This window comes from Acinonyx jubatus, chromosome E4 (assembly GCF_027475565.1).
Source record: "Acinonyx jubatus isolate Ajub_Pintada_27869175 chromosome E4, VMU_Ajub_asm_v1.0, whole genome shotgun sequence".
Classification (NCBI taxonomy): domain Eukaryota; kingdom Metazoa; phylum Chordata; class Mammalia; order Carnivora; family Felidae; genus Acinonyx; species Acinonyx jubatus.
The window spans coordinates 32,047,830-32,067,272 of NC_069395.1; the positions used below are offsets into that span (position 1 = coordinate 32,047,830).

Sequence of the window (19,443 nt, forward strand, 5' to 3'; positions counted from 1 at the left end):
TATAAATAATTTCTTTAAATATAAGTGGACTAAATTGTTCAATTAAAGGCATACAGTGGCTGAGGAGTAAGAAAACAACACCCAGCTATATGCTTTAAGAGACTAACTTAAGGCTCAAAGAGAAGTGATGGAAAAAAGTGAGCAGAGATAACTATTTGCATTACACAAAATAGACTAAGTCAAAAGTTGTAACAAGAGACAAAGTCCTGATATGATGATAAAGGGGTCAGTTTGTGAAGATTGTACAATTGTAAATACATATGCATCCTACATCAGAATACCTAAAGATATCAAGGAAATACCAACAGATCTGAAGGGAGTAATAGATATCAGTGTGATAGTAGAGGGCTTTAATACCCTGCTTTCAACAATGGATAAATCATCCAGGCAGAAAATCAATAAAGAAACATTGACTTGAACCATACTTTAGATCAAATGGCTTTAGCAGACCTATACAGAATGCTCTGTCCAGTAACAGGAGAACACACGTTCTTCTCAAGAACACAGGGAAACTGTCTCTAGGATAGACTATATATTAGTTCACAAAATAAGTCTCAGTGAATTTATTTATTTATTTATTCAGTATATGAAATTTATTGTCAAATTGGTTTCCACACAACACCCAGTGCTCATCCCAAAAGGTGCCCTCCTCCATACCCATCACCCACCCTCCCCTCCCTCCTACCCCCCATCAACCCTCAGTTCTCAGTTTTTAAGAGTTTCTTATGCTTTGGCTCTCTCCCACTCTAACCTCTTTTTTTTTTCCTTCCCCTCCCCCATGGGTTTCTGTTAAGTTCCTCAGGATCCACGTAAGAGTGAACACATGGTATCTGTCTTTCTCTGTATGGCTTATTTCACTTAGCATCACACTCTCCAGTTCCATCCATGTTGCTACAAAGGGCTATATTTCATTCTTTCTCATTGCCACATAGTACTCCTTTGTGTATATAAACCACAATTTCTTTATCCATTCATCAGTGGATGGACATTTAGGCACTTTCCATAATTTGGCTATTGTTGAGAGTGCTGCTATAAACATTGGGGTACAAGTGCCCCTATGCATCAGTACTTCTGTATCTCTTGGGTAAATTCCTAGCAGTGCTACTGCTGGGTCATAGGGTAGGTCTATTTTTAATTTTTTGAGGAACCTCCACACTGTTTTCCAGAGCAGCTGCACCAGTTTGCATTCCCACCAAAAGTGCAAGGGAGTTCCCGTTTTTCCACAACCTTGCCAGCATCTATAGTCTCCTGATTTGTTCATTTTAGCCACTCTGACTGGCTAAAATGAGGTGGTATCTGAGTGTGGTTTTGATGTGTATTTCCTTGATGAGGAGCGATGTTGAGCATCTTTTCATGTGCCTGTTGGCCATCTGAATGTCTTCTTTAGAGAAGTGTCTATTCATGTTTTCTGCCCATTTCTTCACTGGATTATTTGTTTTTCGGGTGTGGAGTTTGGTGTCAGCTCTTTATAGATTTTGGATACTAGCCCTTTGTTCGATATGTCATTTGCAAATATTTTTTCCCATTCCGTTGGTTGCCTTTTAGTTTCGTTGTTTCCTTTGCTGTGCAAGTCTCAGTGAATTTAAAAGGATTGAATTATTTTTTTCCAACCATAATGGTATCAAACTAGAAATAAATAACAAGAGGAAAAGTGGAAAATTAAAAAAATATGTGGGAAGTATTAACATACTGCTGAGCCATTAATGCATTAAAGATTACATCAAAAGAGATGTAAAAATATACTAAAACAAAAATGGAAGCATAACATAACAAAACTCATGGCATGGAGTAAGAGCAGTACAAAGGGGAAGTTTATAGCAATAAATGCCTACATTAGAGAAAAAGAAATAAGCAACTTTACACCTCAAAGAACTAGAAAAAGAACAAATGAAGCTAAAAATTAGCAGAAGGTAGGAGACAAAGATTAGAGCAGATATAAATGGAGAATAGAGAAGTAATAGAAAAGATCTTCAAAACTAAGAGTTGTATTTTTTAAAAGCCTTTTTAAATATTTATTTTTGAGAGAGAGAGAGCAAGGGAGGGGCAGAGACAGAGAGAGAGAGACACAGAATCTGAAATGGGCTCTAGGCTCTGAGTTGTCAGCATAGAGCCTGAGGCAGGGCTCTAACTCACAAACCCTGAGATCATGACTGAGCCACCCAGGCATCCCTAAGAATTGTTTTTTTTTTTTTTAAGTTAAATAAAATTCACAAAACTTTAGTTGGATTTACCAAGTAAAAAAGGAAGGACTCAAATAAATAAAATTATAAATGAAAAAGGAGATATTACAAGTGATACCATAGAAATACAAAGTATCATAAAAATAAAAGACTGCCATGAACAACTGTATGTCAACAAGTAGACAACCTAGAAAAATGGATACATTCAGCCATTCAAACACATGACCTACCATGTCTGAATCAGGAAGAAATAGAAAATCTGAACAGACCAATGATAAATAAGGAGATTTAATCATTAGTTAAAAACTTCCCATTAAAGAAAAGCCTAACACCAGATGGCTTTGTGGGTGAATTTGCCAAACATTTAAGAGGAATAAATGCCAGTTCTTATTATTCTCTTCCAAAAAATTGAAAAGGAGAGAACATTTCCAAACTCATTTTATAAGGCCAGTATTACGCTGACACCAAAAGCAAAATAAGGATAATAAAAGAAAAGAAAATTATAGGCCAATATTCCTGATGAATATAGATGCAAAAACTTTCAATGAAATGGTAGCAAACCCAAATCAGTGGCACATTAAAAGGATCATTTACCAGGACTTCCCCTCTACTTGCTAGATGGTGTGCTGCCTAATTTATGAATCACTTAATAAAGCCAGTTAGGTCTTGAAACAAACAAACAAAAAGATAAAAAACCAGGAGCAAATGAGATTTATTTCTGGGATTCAAAGATGGTTCAACATGTGAAAATCCATAAATGTGATATACCACATTAATGGAAGGAAAGATAAAAGTCGTATCATATCAACAGATCAGGAAAAGTGTTTGATAAGTTTGATCTTTCATGATTAAAACTCTCAACAAATTAGGGGCACCTGGGTGGCTCAGTCGGTTGAGCATCTGACTTTTGGTTTCGGCTCGGGTCATGATCTCACGGTTTGTGGGTTTGAATCCCACATCGGGCTCCGTGCTGACAGTATGGGGCCTGCTTGGGATTCTCTCTCTCCCTCTTTCTCTGCCCCTCCCCCACTCACTCTCTCTGTCTCTCTCTCAAAAATAAAGTTAAAAAATTTTTTAAAAATTAAAAAAGCAAACCTCTCAACAAATTAGATATAGAAAGAACATACCACAACATAATAAAGTATACTTGTGACAGCCCTACAGCTAACATTATACTTAGTGGTAAAAGGTGGAAACTTACCCTCTGAGATCACGAACAAGACAAGGAGGCCCACTCTTACCACTCTTACTTAACATAGTACTAGAAGTCTTAGCTAGAGCAGTTAGACAAGAAAAGAAATACAAGGCATCCAAATGGGAAAGAAAGAAGCAAATTTTTTGCTGATGACATGATCTTGATATAGGAAATCCTAAAGACTCCACCAAAAAATTTTTAGAACTCATAAACAAATTTAGAAACATTTCAGGATGCAGAATCAGCATACAAAAATAAGTTGCGTTCCTCTACACTAACAGTGAACTATCTGAAAAAGAAATAACACAGTCCATTTATACGAGTATCAAAGACAGTAAAATACTTAGAAATGAGTGTAATCAAGTGAAAGATAAAAACACTGAAAACTATAAGACACTGAAGAAAGAAATTGAAGACACAAATAAATGGAAAGATATTTCATGATCATAGATTGTAAGAATTAATATTGTTAACATTTTGTTCATATTAACCAAATCCATCTATAGAGTCATAGATGATTTTTATTTTGTATATAAATACAATATTTATCAGAATCCTGATGGAATTTTTTTCATAGAACTTGAAGAACAATCCTAAAATTTATAGGGAACCACAAAAGACCCCAAATATCAAAAAACCAAAACCAAAAACAAAAAAAATATTGAGAAAGAACAAAACTAGAGGCATCACACTTCCAAATTTCAAATTGTGTTACAAACTATAATAATAAAAACAGTATGGTACTGGCATAAAAACAGACATATGGACCAATGGAACAGAATACAGAGCCCTGAAATAAATCCACATGTACTTGGTCAACAAATACTTCACAAGGGAGCCAAGAGTACTCAGTGTGGAAAGGATAGTCTCTTTCAATAAATGGTGTTGGGAAAACTGGATATCCACATGCAAATGGATGAGGTTGGATCTCTGTTTTACATCAGTCACAAAAACTTGAATGGATTTTGAGGACTTAAACATGAGATCTGAACCCATTATTCTCCTAGAAGAGGGGTGCCTAAGTGGCTCAGTTCATTAAGCATCCAACTCTTGATTTCAGCTCAAGTCATGAACTTAGTTTCATGAGGTTGAGCCCCACATTGGGCTCTGCACTGACAGTACAGAGACTGCTTGGGATTCTCTCTCTCTGTCTCTTTCTCTGCCCCTTCCCTGTTTGCATGTGCTCTTTCTCAAAATAAATAAACATTAAAAAAATAGATGATAAGTTCCTTGACATCAATCTTATCAATGATATTTTGGATATGACACCAGAAGCACAAGCAACAAAAGCAGAAATCATTAAATGAGACTACATCAAACTAAAAAGCTTCTGTATATCAAAAGAAACAATCAAGAAAATGAAAAGGCAACCTACAGAATGGGAGAAAATTATTTGCAAACTATATATATATGTGTGTTTAGATTCCACATATGAGTGAGATCATACAGTTTTTGGCTTATATATCTGGTAAGGGGTTAATATCCAAAATATAAATGGAACACAGAACTCGTACAATAACAAAACCCAAATAATTTCATTTAAAAAATAGGCAGAGGAGGGGCACCTGGGTGGCTCAGTCGGTTGAGTGTCTGACTCTTGATTTCAGCTCAGGTCATGATCTCCCAGTTGTGGTATCAAGCCCTGCTTAAGATTCTCTCTCCTCTCCCTCTCTCTCTTCCTCTGCTTCTCTTCTCAGCTCATGTTCTCTCTCTCTCTGTCTCAAAAAAATTTATACACACACACACACACACACACACACACACACACACACCACTTCTGGGTATATATCTGAAGAAGATGAAATCACTATCTTGAAGAGATACTTGTACTCCCATGTTCATTGCAACATTATTCCCAACAGTCAAGATATGAAAACAACCTAAATGTCCATCAATGGATGGATGGTTAAAGAAAATGTGATGTATATGTGTGTGTATGTGTGAGGTGAAATATTATATATACCTGCATGTATATAATTAAATATATTCAGCCCTAAATAAAAAGAACATCTTGCCATTTGCAGCAACATAGATTGATCTTGAGGGTGTTATTCTAAGTGAAATAAGTCAGAGAAAGACATATACTCTATGATCTCACTCATATGGGACTCTAAAAACATGGAACTCAAAGAAAGAGAGAGTAGAATGGTGGTTGCCAGGAGCTGAGGGAGAGATGTTGGTCAAAGGGTACAAACTTATAATAACTTACAATAACACGAATAAGTTCCAGGGATCTAATGTATAGCATAAGGACTATAGTTAACAATACCATATTGTATTATTGAAAATTGCTCTGAGGGTAGAACTTCAATGTTCTCACTATAACAACAACAAACACAATAAATTAGTAATGATTCAAGCATGTGTGTTATGTTAATGAGCCTTATAAAACATTTCACATAAGTGTTTATTGAATCAAATTGCACACCTTAATGTTATATGTCAATTATCAATAAAGCTGGAGAAAGTAGTTTTCACTGTCTTTACCTAATTCCATGCCTTTCAGTCTTTTTTTTTTTACACAATAGCATATGTAGAAAATGATACATGATAAACTTGGGAGGGAAGGAGTAGGAGATAGGGAGGAGAGGAGGGAAATTGATTTTATCTTTTTCAATACCTGCCTCTGATCAGAGACCGAAAGCATTTTTATTCATTAGTGTAAGACCAGAAGTTCAGCCACCTGATTTCATAATTACAAATGCCCCACGTATTGATTTTACCTTATTTTTCAGTCCAATTTTCTTCAGATATATGTAGCAGATTTTTTTTTTACTGAAAGTATACTGTTTTAAAATGCATTAGCGTGACTTGGTATAACATTTAGTAATAATGGACTTTACAGAAAAAAGAAAACCTCACTTCCCTTTTTATTGGCTTTAAATCAGCAATTCATATCTATAACTACTCTTCTGTTCAAATTTTCTTTCCATCACTCATGACTGACAGAAACCTCAACCCTGACTGAATCTACTAATTATCTCCTCTGCCTAAACTGTTGGATGATGATGGGGAAATAGCACATTGTTGCCATTAAACACTAGGTTGGATGCCTACCAAATTGAGTGCTCAATTATGCCTGAAACAGTTATTTCACACTTCCTCCTTAAACCGCCAACAACTTCTCTCTTAAGCAGAGAGCTTTGCTCCTACTTTACAGAAAATAATTGGCAATTTTTACATAAAACTTTTGCTTTTGCACCACAGATTCTAAAATCTTGTGTTCATATTTTGTCTTTTCTTATAATAATGGAAAACATTTCCAGCTTCCCTCCAAGACTCATCTCACTATCATGATCAGGATCCCGTTCTTCCTGCCTTCTCAGAGATATCATCTCTTTTCTTTTTGGCTCTCTGCTGGCTCATTAATTCCTATTATCATTTAAACATGTTCAAGTCTGCACCATTCTAAAAGAAAACAACGAGACAAATCTATCTAGCTTCATCTCGCTCTCTCTCCTCCTACTGTTACTTTCATCTTCCTTGTACAGTCTTTGTTAAATAAGTTGTCTCCATACACTGTCTTCCTTATTCATACTCACTGCATAATCTTCCTGAATCTGCCTTCTCCTTCCTATCCTTCCATTGAATCTCATTTTATATGGCTTTACATATAGTTACCATTTTTTAGTTGTCACCTTGCTTACTGTTTTGCCACATTTGTTTGAGAATTTTTTAGATATAACTTCTTCCCTTGATTTTCATAACAGCACACACTCTTGCTGTATTCTTTATTTATGTCTAGTTGCTACTTCTGATTTTGGTTTATGTCATCATCTGCTTTAATGGCTTTCCATGATACCCAGCATACATTGTAAACTCTGTAGTCTGGCCCTAACCTCTCCAGCTTCATCCCTTGACATTCTCTTCCTTCCACTCTGCATTCTAGATAGTTAACTTATTTTTTGTTCCAGTTTCTAGAGTGCATTGTTCTTTCTCTTAACTTCCAAGACTTCCTGCATATTGTTTCTCCAGTCTGAAATGTTGTCCCTGCCCACTTTAGAACCCAAATCATCCTTTACTTGCTTGACATTGACTTACATGTACTTTCCTTCCTAAGTAGCTTAGTGACTCTAAATTAGATTAGATTTCCATATGTTGTCCTGTAGTATCCTGTCCTTTTAGTATAATACTCATTAAATTTTATTGCATTATATATATTAGATGCTTTATTTTCTATAAGTTGTAGTGACCCGATTTTGTTTAGTTCACCATTATATCTTTATCAGTGGAAGAATAAAATTACGTATTTTCTTTAATGAGTCTTGCTCATTTACATTCAAGAGACATCACCATTTCTTCATTAAGAATTTTTTTTTGAATTATTAAGCCAGTGAATTTTCAAGTTCAGTCCAAATGTTTCTACAGGATACCTTGTTTAAAACAATAGTTTGCACAAAAACTGGAGAGTTCCAGGTGTGCTATAGGACTTTGGAGGGCAGGGACTTTTCCTCTTTCTTTAGCACTGCATAGATTTTTGAATGGAATAAATTGAACTTAAACGGGACAGAGAAATGTATTGATTCTAGAAATTACTTAAAATCGCTGCTCTTTACATCTCAACTAAGAAGGTTCTAGTCTCTCACATTGACTAGCCTTATAACTATGACTCCTTGTTTTGGCCTCAGTTTCCTCATTCATAAAATTCTGATTCTGCAAGGTAGGTTAGTCAAACACTGAAAGCTATACTCCATCAAGTTACTTACTAATATTATATATTCTACCTTTCAAAAGTATTTGGTCTCTGAACTGTGATTTTATAAATACATATTTTTAAAGATACTCATCTCTGAATGCCACAAAATTATGTAAATGCTATTCATTTATGCAAATTAAAAAGTTTTCTTTGCATGTTTTAATTTCATAGTTTTATTGCCCTGGTATTTTAAATTATTTTAGTTATTGTTTTCAGTTAGGGACCAGAAAATGTGAAAGACCTGATTAAAAAGGAAAAAAAAATTTGCTGAATTTATCTCACCTTACATTAAAAAAACAAAATTGCTATTTAGTGTTTTGAAGAGAGACAGAATGTAAGCAGGGGAGGGGCAGAGAGAGAGAGAGAGGAAGACAGAATCCGAAGCAGGCTCCAAGCTCTGAGCTGTTGGTACAGAGTCCAACACAGGGCTCGAACCTACAAACTGTAAGATCATGACTTGAGTCAAAGTCAGATGCTTAACTGACTGAGCCACCCAGGTACCCCTTCCCTACATTTAAAAAAAGCCTTAGTCATGGATTTGGAATATTTGTGATGGTTTTGCACAAATAATATTTTAAATACTCTTATTCCAAATTTACGGATTTCATACAAATGTTATATTTTCCTTATTACAGTGTAAAATCTCTTATTAAAATAAAATGTTGGGGCACCTGGGTAGTTCAGTTGGTTAAGTGTCTGACTCTTGATTTTGGTTCAGGTCATGATCTCATGGTCCGTGAGTTCAATCCCCATGTCCGGCTTTGGGCATGAGCAGAGTCTGCTTGGTGTTCTCTTTGCTCCCTTTTTCCCTTTGCCCTTCCCCTGCTCTCTCACACACACACACACACACACACACACACACACACTCTCTCTCTCTCTCTCTCTCTCTCTCAAAAATAAATAAATTAATTAATTAATTAATTAATTAAAAGATTAACTACATTTATGTACAAATCAAGTATTCTTCCTTTCATATTTATTTGTTTTCTAGATTGTAGGTAGCAAAGGTTGTTTTCACGTTAAGGTACAGAGTCTCCCTTGAATTGCTGGCAGACGTGGGTAAGGAGAACAGCACAGTGAATATCGGTTCTCACCAGCAGTGGTGATTTCTGCCAGCAGTTCTCATCCTTTCACCCATAAAATAAGCATAAAATTGACCTAACATTGCCAGATCGGATCTGGTATCTGGAAAGTAATCCTCAGGGAATAGAAAATTTCAGTCTTTGTGCATAAATTTAAGATAGGTAATAATAGCTTTTATCAGAGCCATTTTTTTTCTTCCTTTGCAGTACTCGTGAAAAGTTGTTACAGAGATGTGTCAGATATGGCATAAATCTAACAACACAGGCAGTATCTAAGTTAATCCATTTCAAAATATGGATTTATGTTACAATAAATTTTTGAGTGCTGATGTGTAAATTTCATTTAATGAAAAGAGGATATTTTCAAATGAATAAACAAGTAGATGCTGTTTTCATGAATTCACTTGTTCATTCTCTCTGTGAAAGAACAGATGATACAGAAAGAAAGCAGTATAATGGGGGATGAGAAAAAGGGAGTTAGTAAAATATACTTGGGTAAATGCTGTGAACAGGGGCAAACCATTATCTGTACAAGATAAATGTTCTAGTTTTAAGACATAAATGTAAAAAATTTATCAAACACATTTTCATAAATGACAGCTATAAAATTGAGATTGTTCAAAGGGATATTGTAAATACTCACATTGAAACTCTTTAACTCTGTTAATTATAAGAAAGAACTATTTTACATTTCTGTATAATTGATTTGCTTATATGGCCATTAGTGTATTACATTTATCAAAGTAATAACTTTATATTTCATGAAGATTCCATCATATAACTTTCATTTTATGAGATTCAAATCTTAATAACTATCATTTTGGTAAAACTAACTCACACATGTATATTTTCCAATGTAACACTTACACCTAAGTATTTTCCAACATAATCTTCCATGTCTTGAGTATTTGTAGGTGTCCTATAATGCATGTCACATTCATTTTAGAAATGTATACACTTTGTTTTACATGAAGGCATGATCATTTAATATTACCTTTGTGAATTTATAATGCATTATTTTTATATAAGATGATTAAATCTTGATGATTTTAAATGATTTCTTATTTATATTGACTTATGTAGAAACCTTTTATTCTTTAGTAAGTAAAAGGTTAATTATAGAAAGTATGCTTTCTTTTTAATTTAAAACAATTGGAAAACATTCTTTTGAACTTAGTAAGTAATACAGCAAGAGGAGGTAGCTCATGCTAAAAATATTGCTAGGTAATTATTGAGTTTTAGAATTAAAATCTTGAAATTATATATTCTATAATATATAGAAATATAATATATAGAAATTCTATATAATATAGAAATTTGGACTATATTTTTATAAAAGCAACATGAAATAGTGGAAAAAATGGAATAGAACTGTAATTTTTTACTCTGAGAGCATAAAGTGATATCTTTGGTCTACTGAGTCTTTTTGCTTGGAGTGAAGTTCAAATCCTGTTGTGTCAGTGGTACATGTTATTTACATTATCTTGAGCTTTCAAAGGCTTTTTCAGAAGTAATATTATCCATTGTACACTGTCCTTGGAAAGGACATCTATAGGTATTCAGAAGTTTTTTTTTTTTGACAGAATTAAAAAGCACATGACCAAAATGTTTATTAGTGCTAATTAAAAGGGCTTATTTTTAATATACTAAGTAGAAAAGAAATATTGAGAGAAACAATGAAAATGAAAAGCCAGTGGGAATATTTATCAAATAACATTGGTTTTTATATATGAATAAGTATATAAAATATATTGGAAAAACTTCTCTAAAAGCCCTGCAGATATCAATTATATTTTAAGTAAGCTTGATACCTACCAATTTATATCTATTATTTTTAAAAAGGCTTTATAGAGTTGCAAATATGGAATCTTAAAAGTGAATTTTGATATAAAGCATGCATTAATAGGTGTTCTTAAATATTTAGGATTTTAAATGGAAATTTAAGGTGATATATCTTGGTCTAATTTCTAAGAACTATAATATATTTGATTACATATTTAACACATTTATATTTTTGTTTTCAAATTAAAGGTAATGTGTTCAGTGTAGTTAAATCTGAAAATTCATATTTCAGAATCCTTAAAGTATATAAATAAAAAAGTGAGTTATGGAAATGGTTTTTAATAATCTAAGTTACCAATTTTATTTGTTCCTGTTCCTAAAGGTCATTTAAAGATCAAAATACTTTATTTTTAACCTCATCAACTGTAATATGTAAAGAAAAATTAAAAAATCATTTTAAAAGTAGCTTTGACAATTTTAAGATAGTTTTATAAGAATGTTGGTGTAAATGTGTTCTCTGGCCTCTGTTTAATGATGTGTGTCAATTATTTACAGATCCGGTGGTATTGTGGAAATTCCCAGAGGACTTTGGCGACCAGGTTGGAACCACATAATTGTTTAAAACCTTTTAAAATTGGAGTACTATGATTATTACTACTGTTAATGCAACAACTACTCTAGCATATGAATTACTATAAGTATTTTCTCTTGACCAACTGTAAGAAAAAGAAGCCATGTGTTCAGAATGTATATAGAAAATCTTCTTTTTTTTTTTTTTATGAAATTTATTGTCAAATTGGTTTGGAAAATCTTTTAAAGTTACCAAGTAGATGGGTGATGAAGAAGCCCTTGTATTAAAACTAATAGGAACTGAATGTTTATAATTTCAACATATTTTTACACTCTTTTGATTTCTCTATGGAATATATTTGGAAACATTTAAAATTTTTTTCCGTTAAAAAAACCTGACAATACCATACTTTGTTGAATACCCTTCTATTATTTCTGTCTACTTGAAGTAAGTAGTAACAGGTATAAATCCGTTATTTAGTCTCTGCTTGTTATAGTAATGTCTGAATCATTTATGTATATAAGTTAAATTCTTATTTTTTACTTTTACATAATTCTTATCTTTCTTAATAAAAATGACTCTTAAAAGAAAATGAGAGAATTCAGAATGAATTTAATTCATTTGTACTTAAAAATTTTTTTTAATGTTTATTTTTGAGAGAGAGAGAGAGAGAGAGAGAGCATGAGTGGGGGGAGGGACAGAGAGAGAAGAAAACACAGAATCTGAAGCAGGCTCCAGGCTCTGAGCTGTCCACACAGAGCCTGACATGGGGCTGGAACTCACGAACTGTGAGATCATGACTTGAGCTGAAGTCGGACACTTAACCAACTGAGCCACTCAGGTGCCCCTATTCCATTTTTATTTTAAATTACAGTCTTTTATAGTTCCTTAAGTATTTAGTCTGACCAAAATTATGCATTATTTTGACATGATCTATGTAAATAGAAATTTTTTAAAATTTATATTATAGATTTATCATTTTGAAATGAATTATATAATACATGGTTAAATACCAATTTATTTTTATTTTTATTTTTTAACGCTTATTTATTTTTGAGACAGAGAGAGAGCATGAACAGAGGAGGGTCAGAGAGAGAGGGAGACACAGAATCCGAAACAGGCTCCAGGCTCTGAGCTGTCAGCACAGAGGCCGACGTGGGGCTTGAACTCACAGACTGCAAGATCATGACCTGAGCTGAAGTCGGACGCTTAACCGACTGAGCCACCCAGGCGCCCCCCAATTTTAACTTTTATAGAAATCGGCACTTTTCTGGAACTCTGCTCAGCAGATTCATTTATTTATTTATTTTGTCTGCAGAGCAGTGGGATAAAACGATCTCATCACTTAAAATTGTAAAATGATATTAGTATGAGCTTACTCATAAGTTCACAGATATGATTCTTACAGTTCTCATAATTTATAAAAATGAAAGCTGATAAAAATATTGTTTAAAGCAATTCATCCAGAAATAAGTATACAGAAAAATATTTGTTTAGAGAAGTTTATTCAGAAATAAGTATATAGAAAGGTGATTTTGATATGTGGAAGGATAGCTTTCTGCATGTGAAAATCTTTGGGTAAGACTAGGAAATTACACTGAAAAAAATCAGTAAATGGGCATGTTAATATTAATTCAATAATGCAGCTCTTGACTATTTTCCACATAAAAAGAGGGGTATGCTCTCTTAATTTGATTTAGCTTTTTAGAGAAAGACTAGATTTATAAATAAGTATGCAGAAGTCCCGATAGTCCCGATGAAGACATGATCTGGACATATGACATATAATTGGGTTTGTTCCCAAGTAATGTATAGTTAGATTAGAGCCTTCCTGACTCAGTTTAGCATTTTGAAATACTGTTCTTTTGGTCTTCTTGATTCTTTCTTGTCCACTGACCCAAGAACAGACCTCCTGTTCAGGTCACATCTTGTTTTGTTTTTTATTTTCTCCCTCTTAAACTGCCCCTGAGAATTCCTAGGAGACCTGAAGACTCCTCACCTTGGGTTCACATGAAGGCAGTCATGTATTTGTCGAGTTCAGCTGCAGTAAGTTGTTCAGTGAGAGCAACTGTTGCTGTCCCTCTTTGTGACTGGCTGGTGGTTAGGAATTTTTTACTTGGGGTTTAAGTGTTGCTTTGTTCCCCAAGTTTGTGAGGTTAGTGGAACATTAGTAAGCCCTTGCACACTTCAAAAGCAGTTAACCAGGTAATGGTGATGAACATCCAGAATTCCAATTCACAGCAGTTACACACTTTTTTGAAGGTTAGATCTGAAAGGAGCTTTAGATACCATTTTGTTTAACCACTTTATATCCAAAGGAGCCAAACTTTATGTAGGAATCTAGCCAAGGACCTTGAAGAGTGGTTTTGTTATATGCTTTTTGGTGAATATTCTGAATACTACAGATGGTTGAGGTACTCTGTGTATATTTCTCATTCTTACTGCTTACTATTGTCATATACTGTCTGCTTCTTGCTAAATAGCCTGTTCACTGGATCTGAGATATGCTTCAGTAATAATAATAATTAAAAAGCTCTTTATTTAGCTCTTAATATGTATTGGGCAGTATAAAGTGTGCCTTAGGTACATAATTCATTTTATCTTCAAATTCACCTAGTACTTCTAGGAGATAGTAATCATCCTCCAAATTGAGGCTTAAGAAACTTGCTTGAGATCACACTGTTTATCAGAGGCAGAGCTAAGATTTGAAGGCAAGTTTGTCTGATTCAAAATTATGTACTGTTAGCAATTAAACTATATTCTTTCTGTTTGGAATGCTGACCCAAATCCTACCCACCTATTTTATTTTAACTCTTTTGAAAATACTTGCGGCGCAGTCGGTTAAGCCTCCGACTCTTAATCTCGGCTCAGGTCATGATCTCAAGGTTCACGAGTTAAAACCCCACATCTGGCTCTGCACTGATGGTGCGGAGCCTGCTTGGGATTCTGATTCTGCTTCTCTCTGCTCCTACCCGACTTGTGCGCACGCGCGCGCGCACTCTCTCTCTCTCTCTCTCTCTCTCTCTCTCTCAAAATAAACTTAAAAAATAATTTATCATAACAGTTTCCCCCCCTCAGTATCATTATAATTTGAAATCAGGGTGTTATTGAATCTAAAGAAATAATATCAATTCATTATCCTTTGGTTCTTCTACATAGACTTGTTGGTTCGTCATAGGTATTGGTTTATTACCTGCTCCTTGAGTGTATTTTCCTTCTTTAGTTGGTGGAGGAGCCAGTGGGACCTCAAAATTACATTTCAGGAATTTTGATTTTTTTGTGGTGGGAGGTACAGTGCAGAATTTTTTAGAGGGAAGTAGGAGATGAAACTGTAAATGTGAATGGGGCTGGGTTTTGGTAACATTAATGGCCTTGTTAAAGAGTTGGTACTTGAGAGGAACTTGAGGAAAGTGTAACATAGCAAAATAAGTAGGTTAGGAAGATTAGTCTGGAAGAGGTTTCTGAATGGATTGGTTGTGGGAGAAACCAGAAACAGGGAAATTAGTTTAGCTCTTCTAGTATTTCAGCTGAGGGCATCTGAGGGATCTGAAAGAGTTGGTTACATTAGGAGTGAACATGAAGATGAGTGTAAGGGGGGAGAGTGAGGGGTGTTCTGGGGGGCATGGGGTAGAGAGGAACAGTGATGAGAGGACGAAACTTGACTTTTGACACTCCAGGAAATGTTGAATTACCTCTAGTCTGAGTGATGGAAGGGGACTTTGGGGATTGGAGAAGAATGGAGAAGTGTTTACAGCCAGGGGAAGTACGAAGCTGTGACCAGTTTGAGGATTGCTAAACAGATTGAACTGATGTCCAATTTGTGTTTTGCAAATACATTGAGGGCTCTGGCTGAGAAGATTAATGCAGAAGACGCCCATCCATGCCACTGGTACTTGCAGTATCTCTTCATACATCTGGGAGAGGTTCAGGCTTCTGTATAAAAGGAGTAATTTTGTTTGTTTTTGCTGCTATCAAGATACTCTCTCCTTTGCCCTTAGTTCTCTGTTGTTCACTTTTATGCTTAATGGCTTGAGGCTGTTTTGCAGAATACTTAATCCCCCCTACTCTCTGCTTGTCATTTTCAGGGTGCACATTTCTATAGCTCATACCATGCCCTCTTTGGACCATTGTTAGTCTATGTTTCTTGTAGGAGAGGAGTCAGTCTTTGTGAGAAAAATACACTTTTAGGGGAGAGTCAGAAATAAAATCTTATAAATGCTGAAATCAAACAGGTTTGTGTTTAAATAGTGGCTCTATATTTATAGGTTGTGAGAAGTGTTGCTTTGGGCAGGGACTTAATCTCTCTTAATTGCTCATTTGCAAAATGGGACTAATTTTACTGATCTGACAGAATTATGATAAGAATGAAATGATCTGAAGTCTGTAAAGGACTCAGCATCATGCCTGGCATGTAGAAAACACTCTGTAAGTGTGAACTAATAGTTTTGTTAAAATACTGCAAAGCCACAAATGTTTATTAATTTATGATGAGGCATAGATAAAACTGCTTTATGTAGACTGTCATTTAAAATTTTTTTTAACATTTATTTATTTTTAAGAGACAGAGACAGAGCGCGAGCCGGGGAGGGGTAGAGAGAGAGAGACAGAGAGGGAGACACAGAATCCAAAGCAGGCTCCAGGCTCTGAGCTGTCGGCACAGAGTCCTAAGTGGGGCTTGAACTCCCGAGCTGTGAGATCATGACCTGAGCTGAAGTGGAATGCTTAACTGAGTGAGCCACCCAGGCGCTCCTGTCGACTGTGATTTTTATAGGTGAATAACAAGTTTGAGAATTTCACTGCTTTATAGACCTTCAGGAATTTAATAGCATAAAAGACACTAATATTTAAAAATTCTTCTCTGATATGTGCTTTCTGACTTTCTGAAATTTCTGTGCCATTAGTTGATGACCACAGTGGGTACTTGCTGTTTAACTGGCAAAAGTTTGTTACCCTTTAGTTATTTTTATGAAAATTTTAAACTCTGTTTAAGATTTCCTTTTTTTTTCAGGGTGGCTATCAGCAGAAGTCATAGGACCACGGAGCCATGATCTTTTAGTAATGGCCAAGGCATCAGAAATCATTAAGACCTTTTGCTCAGTCTTTAGATAGGAAAGAAGATTAGGAAGAATTGACCCTAGGGTCATACTTCTTATTTACCTTCAGTCTTGCAGTGCTTTTCCTATTTTCACACAAACTGCAGGTCATTATGCTCCTGGGCCATTTCACATGCCTCAGATGACCTTTTCCTGTTTCTCTGATGTACCTTCTCCATAATGCAACTGAAGTGTTTTATCTTCTGTGATATTTTGTGGCATTCCTCTTTTTGTGTTCTTGACTCAGTTTTGTATTACTGTGCCTGCTGTGTTACCTGAGTAACGTGAGTTGCCTGGAGTACTTGTTTTTGTAGGTCTTATTTCAGTGAATGCTCTCACTTAAGCTTCTTTCCCAGGCCAAAGACTTTATGTATTAATTTTTTACTTCTCTTTCCCTCACCCAATTTCTGTTGCCAATCTGTCATCAAATCCTATTGTTTGTGGCTCGTTTATGTCTCCTAAATCTCTCCACTTCTCTTTATTTCTAGGGTCCTGTCCCTAATTCCCATATTCCCAACTCTTCTTTCTGTTTTTGTCCCTATTTAATTTATTCTCCACAGTGAAGCTAGAATGATCTAAAAGACAGTGGAATGATCTCTCTAAAAAACAAATACTCTACTCCTATCGCTAACTGTCATTGGTTCCTTACAATGTGCCAGGCAGTTTCTAGGTACTTTGCCTGTATTTGCTCATTTCATCTGAATAATGCCCCTGTGAAGTGAAGGGACTACTATAATTCCCATTTTACAGATGAAGAAACGGAACTACAAAATACTTAATTTACCCAGTGAAAGCCACACAGCTCTTAAGTAGTAGAGCCATTATTTCAAGCCCGACACTGTTGCCAGAGCCAACTCCCCTTTGACATCTTCAAGATAAGGTTCAACTTAACACCATCAAGTTTTCTTGTTTCGAGTCCTTTGTTTACATCTTTAGCCTCCTATATTTCTGTCTCCCTTTCCATTTTCTATTTAAAAAGTGGTCTGTATTTTATATTGGACATTAGTTTCCCTTCTGTACCATTTATTTGTATTCTTTGAACATGTGAGTCTTTCTGTCTGAAATGCTAATCTCCTACTTGTACTCTCTTTTGCCCGTCTTTCTGGTCTTGGCTTAGAGGTCATTTCCTTCAAGAAGGCTTTTCTTTATGTCACAGGTCTGGATTGAATGTACCTCCTGGGACTTCCCTTGTCATTTTATGCTTTTCGTATTATAGCACTTATTATATATGTCGTCTTCCTTACTTTCTACTTACCCATTAGACTAAATGTATTTGAGACTACTATTAAAGAATAATTTTTAAAAGAAAATGTAATCATGACTCTAATACAGATTTAACATTTTATTTTGAAGTTTTTTAAAACTCATTAATTGATTGAAGGTATGAACAAAATGCTGTATATTATTCAGTAGGATATAGACAAATTAGGAATGCTGTAATAAATGTACAAATAGACATAAAAGTGGCTTTTATCCACATGGGGAAAGGTGAGGGAGGAGGGAAATCAGTTGTCCTTCTGTGAGACATGTCTGTGGTTAAATATTATTCTATGAGGCATGTCTGTGGATAAATATTATTTGTATTGCTATCATTTATTTACAATTTAGAGTTGTAAAATAGCTTCAAGACAATGAAAGGCCCAGAGCCCGTAGAAGAGTGTGTCAGGCAATGGCTTGTTTCCCATTGAAAGCAACCAGTAATCTTTTGGTCCATTTCAATTTTTCACAAATTTTTCCTATAGTCTTACTCTTCCTCTTGCAAGCATAGTAATTTCAAAGAAAAATTATTCTACATAACAAAATAAATCATGTCCCTAAAGGTTTGGCCTGATTATTTGCATGAGTGCAGCAAGAGTGTTAATTTAGGCTACAGGCCTCCGTGAACTTACATACTTCAAACTGTGCAGTGTAGAACAATTGCTGAGTGTACAAAGTTAACCTTTTTCCTAAAGTTTTCATACAAGATTTCAGATCAGACTTTTAAAAGCCCCTGTTACTTGCTATCCCAAAGCTAGGGAAACTAAGTCCAAGCAAATATCTTTCCCAGATTTTACATGTACTCCCTAAAAATTTGGTAAATTCTTCTCTTCTCAAGATTCGCAAAATTTGTTAAGGTTCCTGGTGTGTGAGGAAGGGACTTTCTTTAACACCTGTCAATTTGGATCTGGTAGCCAGGCATTAGGACACTTTTTCTGGGAGGACTTGGTAGGCTCCATAAGTACAGGTAATCTGTTCCTTCAGAGTACCTTTGCATGGCTGATTAAACAAGCATCTTTCTCAAAAATGACACTTTTAAGGTCTTGGTAGTGCAATCAATGTTCCAGTAATATACTGGTAGAAAGAAAGATTTATTGAATTTATGAAAGAAAACAACATTGCTGTGGAAAAATGAAGGAACTTAGTAAGAAATTCTGAACTTGGGGAGGGAGAGAATCAGTGAGAATAAGATGTAACTTAAACATATTTCAGTTTGTAGTAGCAGAGTTTACTAAATTTTTGTAGGCTATAGACTGTAGGAAGAGGAGGAAGGGCTTCCTTAAGTGTCCAGAAAATAGATCATTAAACAGCATTCGTAATATTTTAAACAATAAAATTGCCCTCGTTATTATTCAGTACAGTTCAATTAATTATTGTTTTGCTGGATTTTGCCTAAACAGTCTCATGGAAGTTTCTGCTTCTTGACTAAAGCAAGTCTTGGAAGTCCTGCTCCAGTCCACTGGAATAGCCTGAAAGTTACCTAATGATGTCAGCTCAAAGACCTGTATATCAGAGACTATGCTTTAAAGTGTCAGTAGTTTGAAATGCCTGATACAACCTTTTTCCAAGGCTCCGAGACTGACCTAT

General features: G+C 35.0%; 1 protein-coding gene across 2 annotated transcripts in view; it reads left to right on the forward strand.

Annotated features, from left to right (window-relative positions):
* The window catches only part of DENND1B (DENN domain containing 1B), a 257,800-nt gene that overhangs the window by 61,666 nt on the left and 176,691 nt on the right, over window positions 1–19,443 (forward strand). For both annotated transcript variants that reach the window (XM_027074606.2, XM_027074605.2), the window contains exon 3: window positions 11,491–11,534. In XM_027074606.2, coding sequence (XP_026930407.2) covers window positions 11,491–11,534 — 44 coding nt within the window. The remainder of the gene's footprint in view (window positions 1–11,490; window positions 11,535–19,443) is intronic.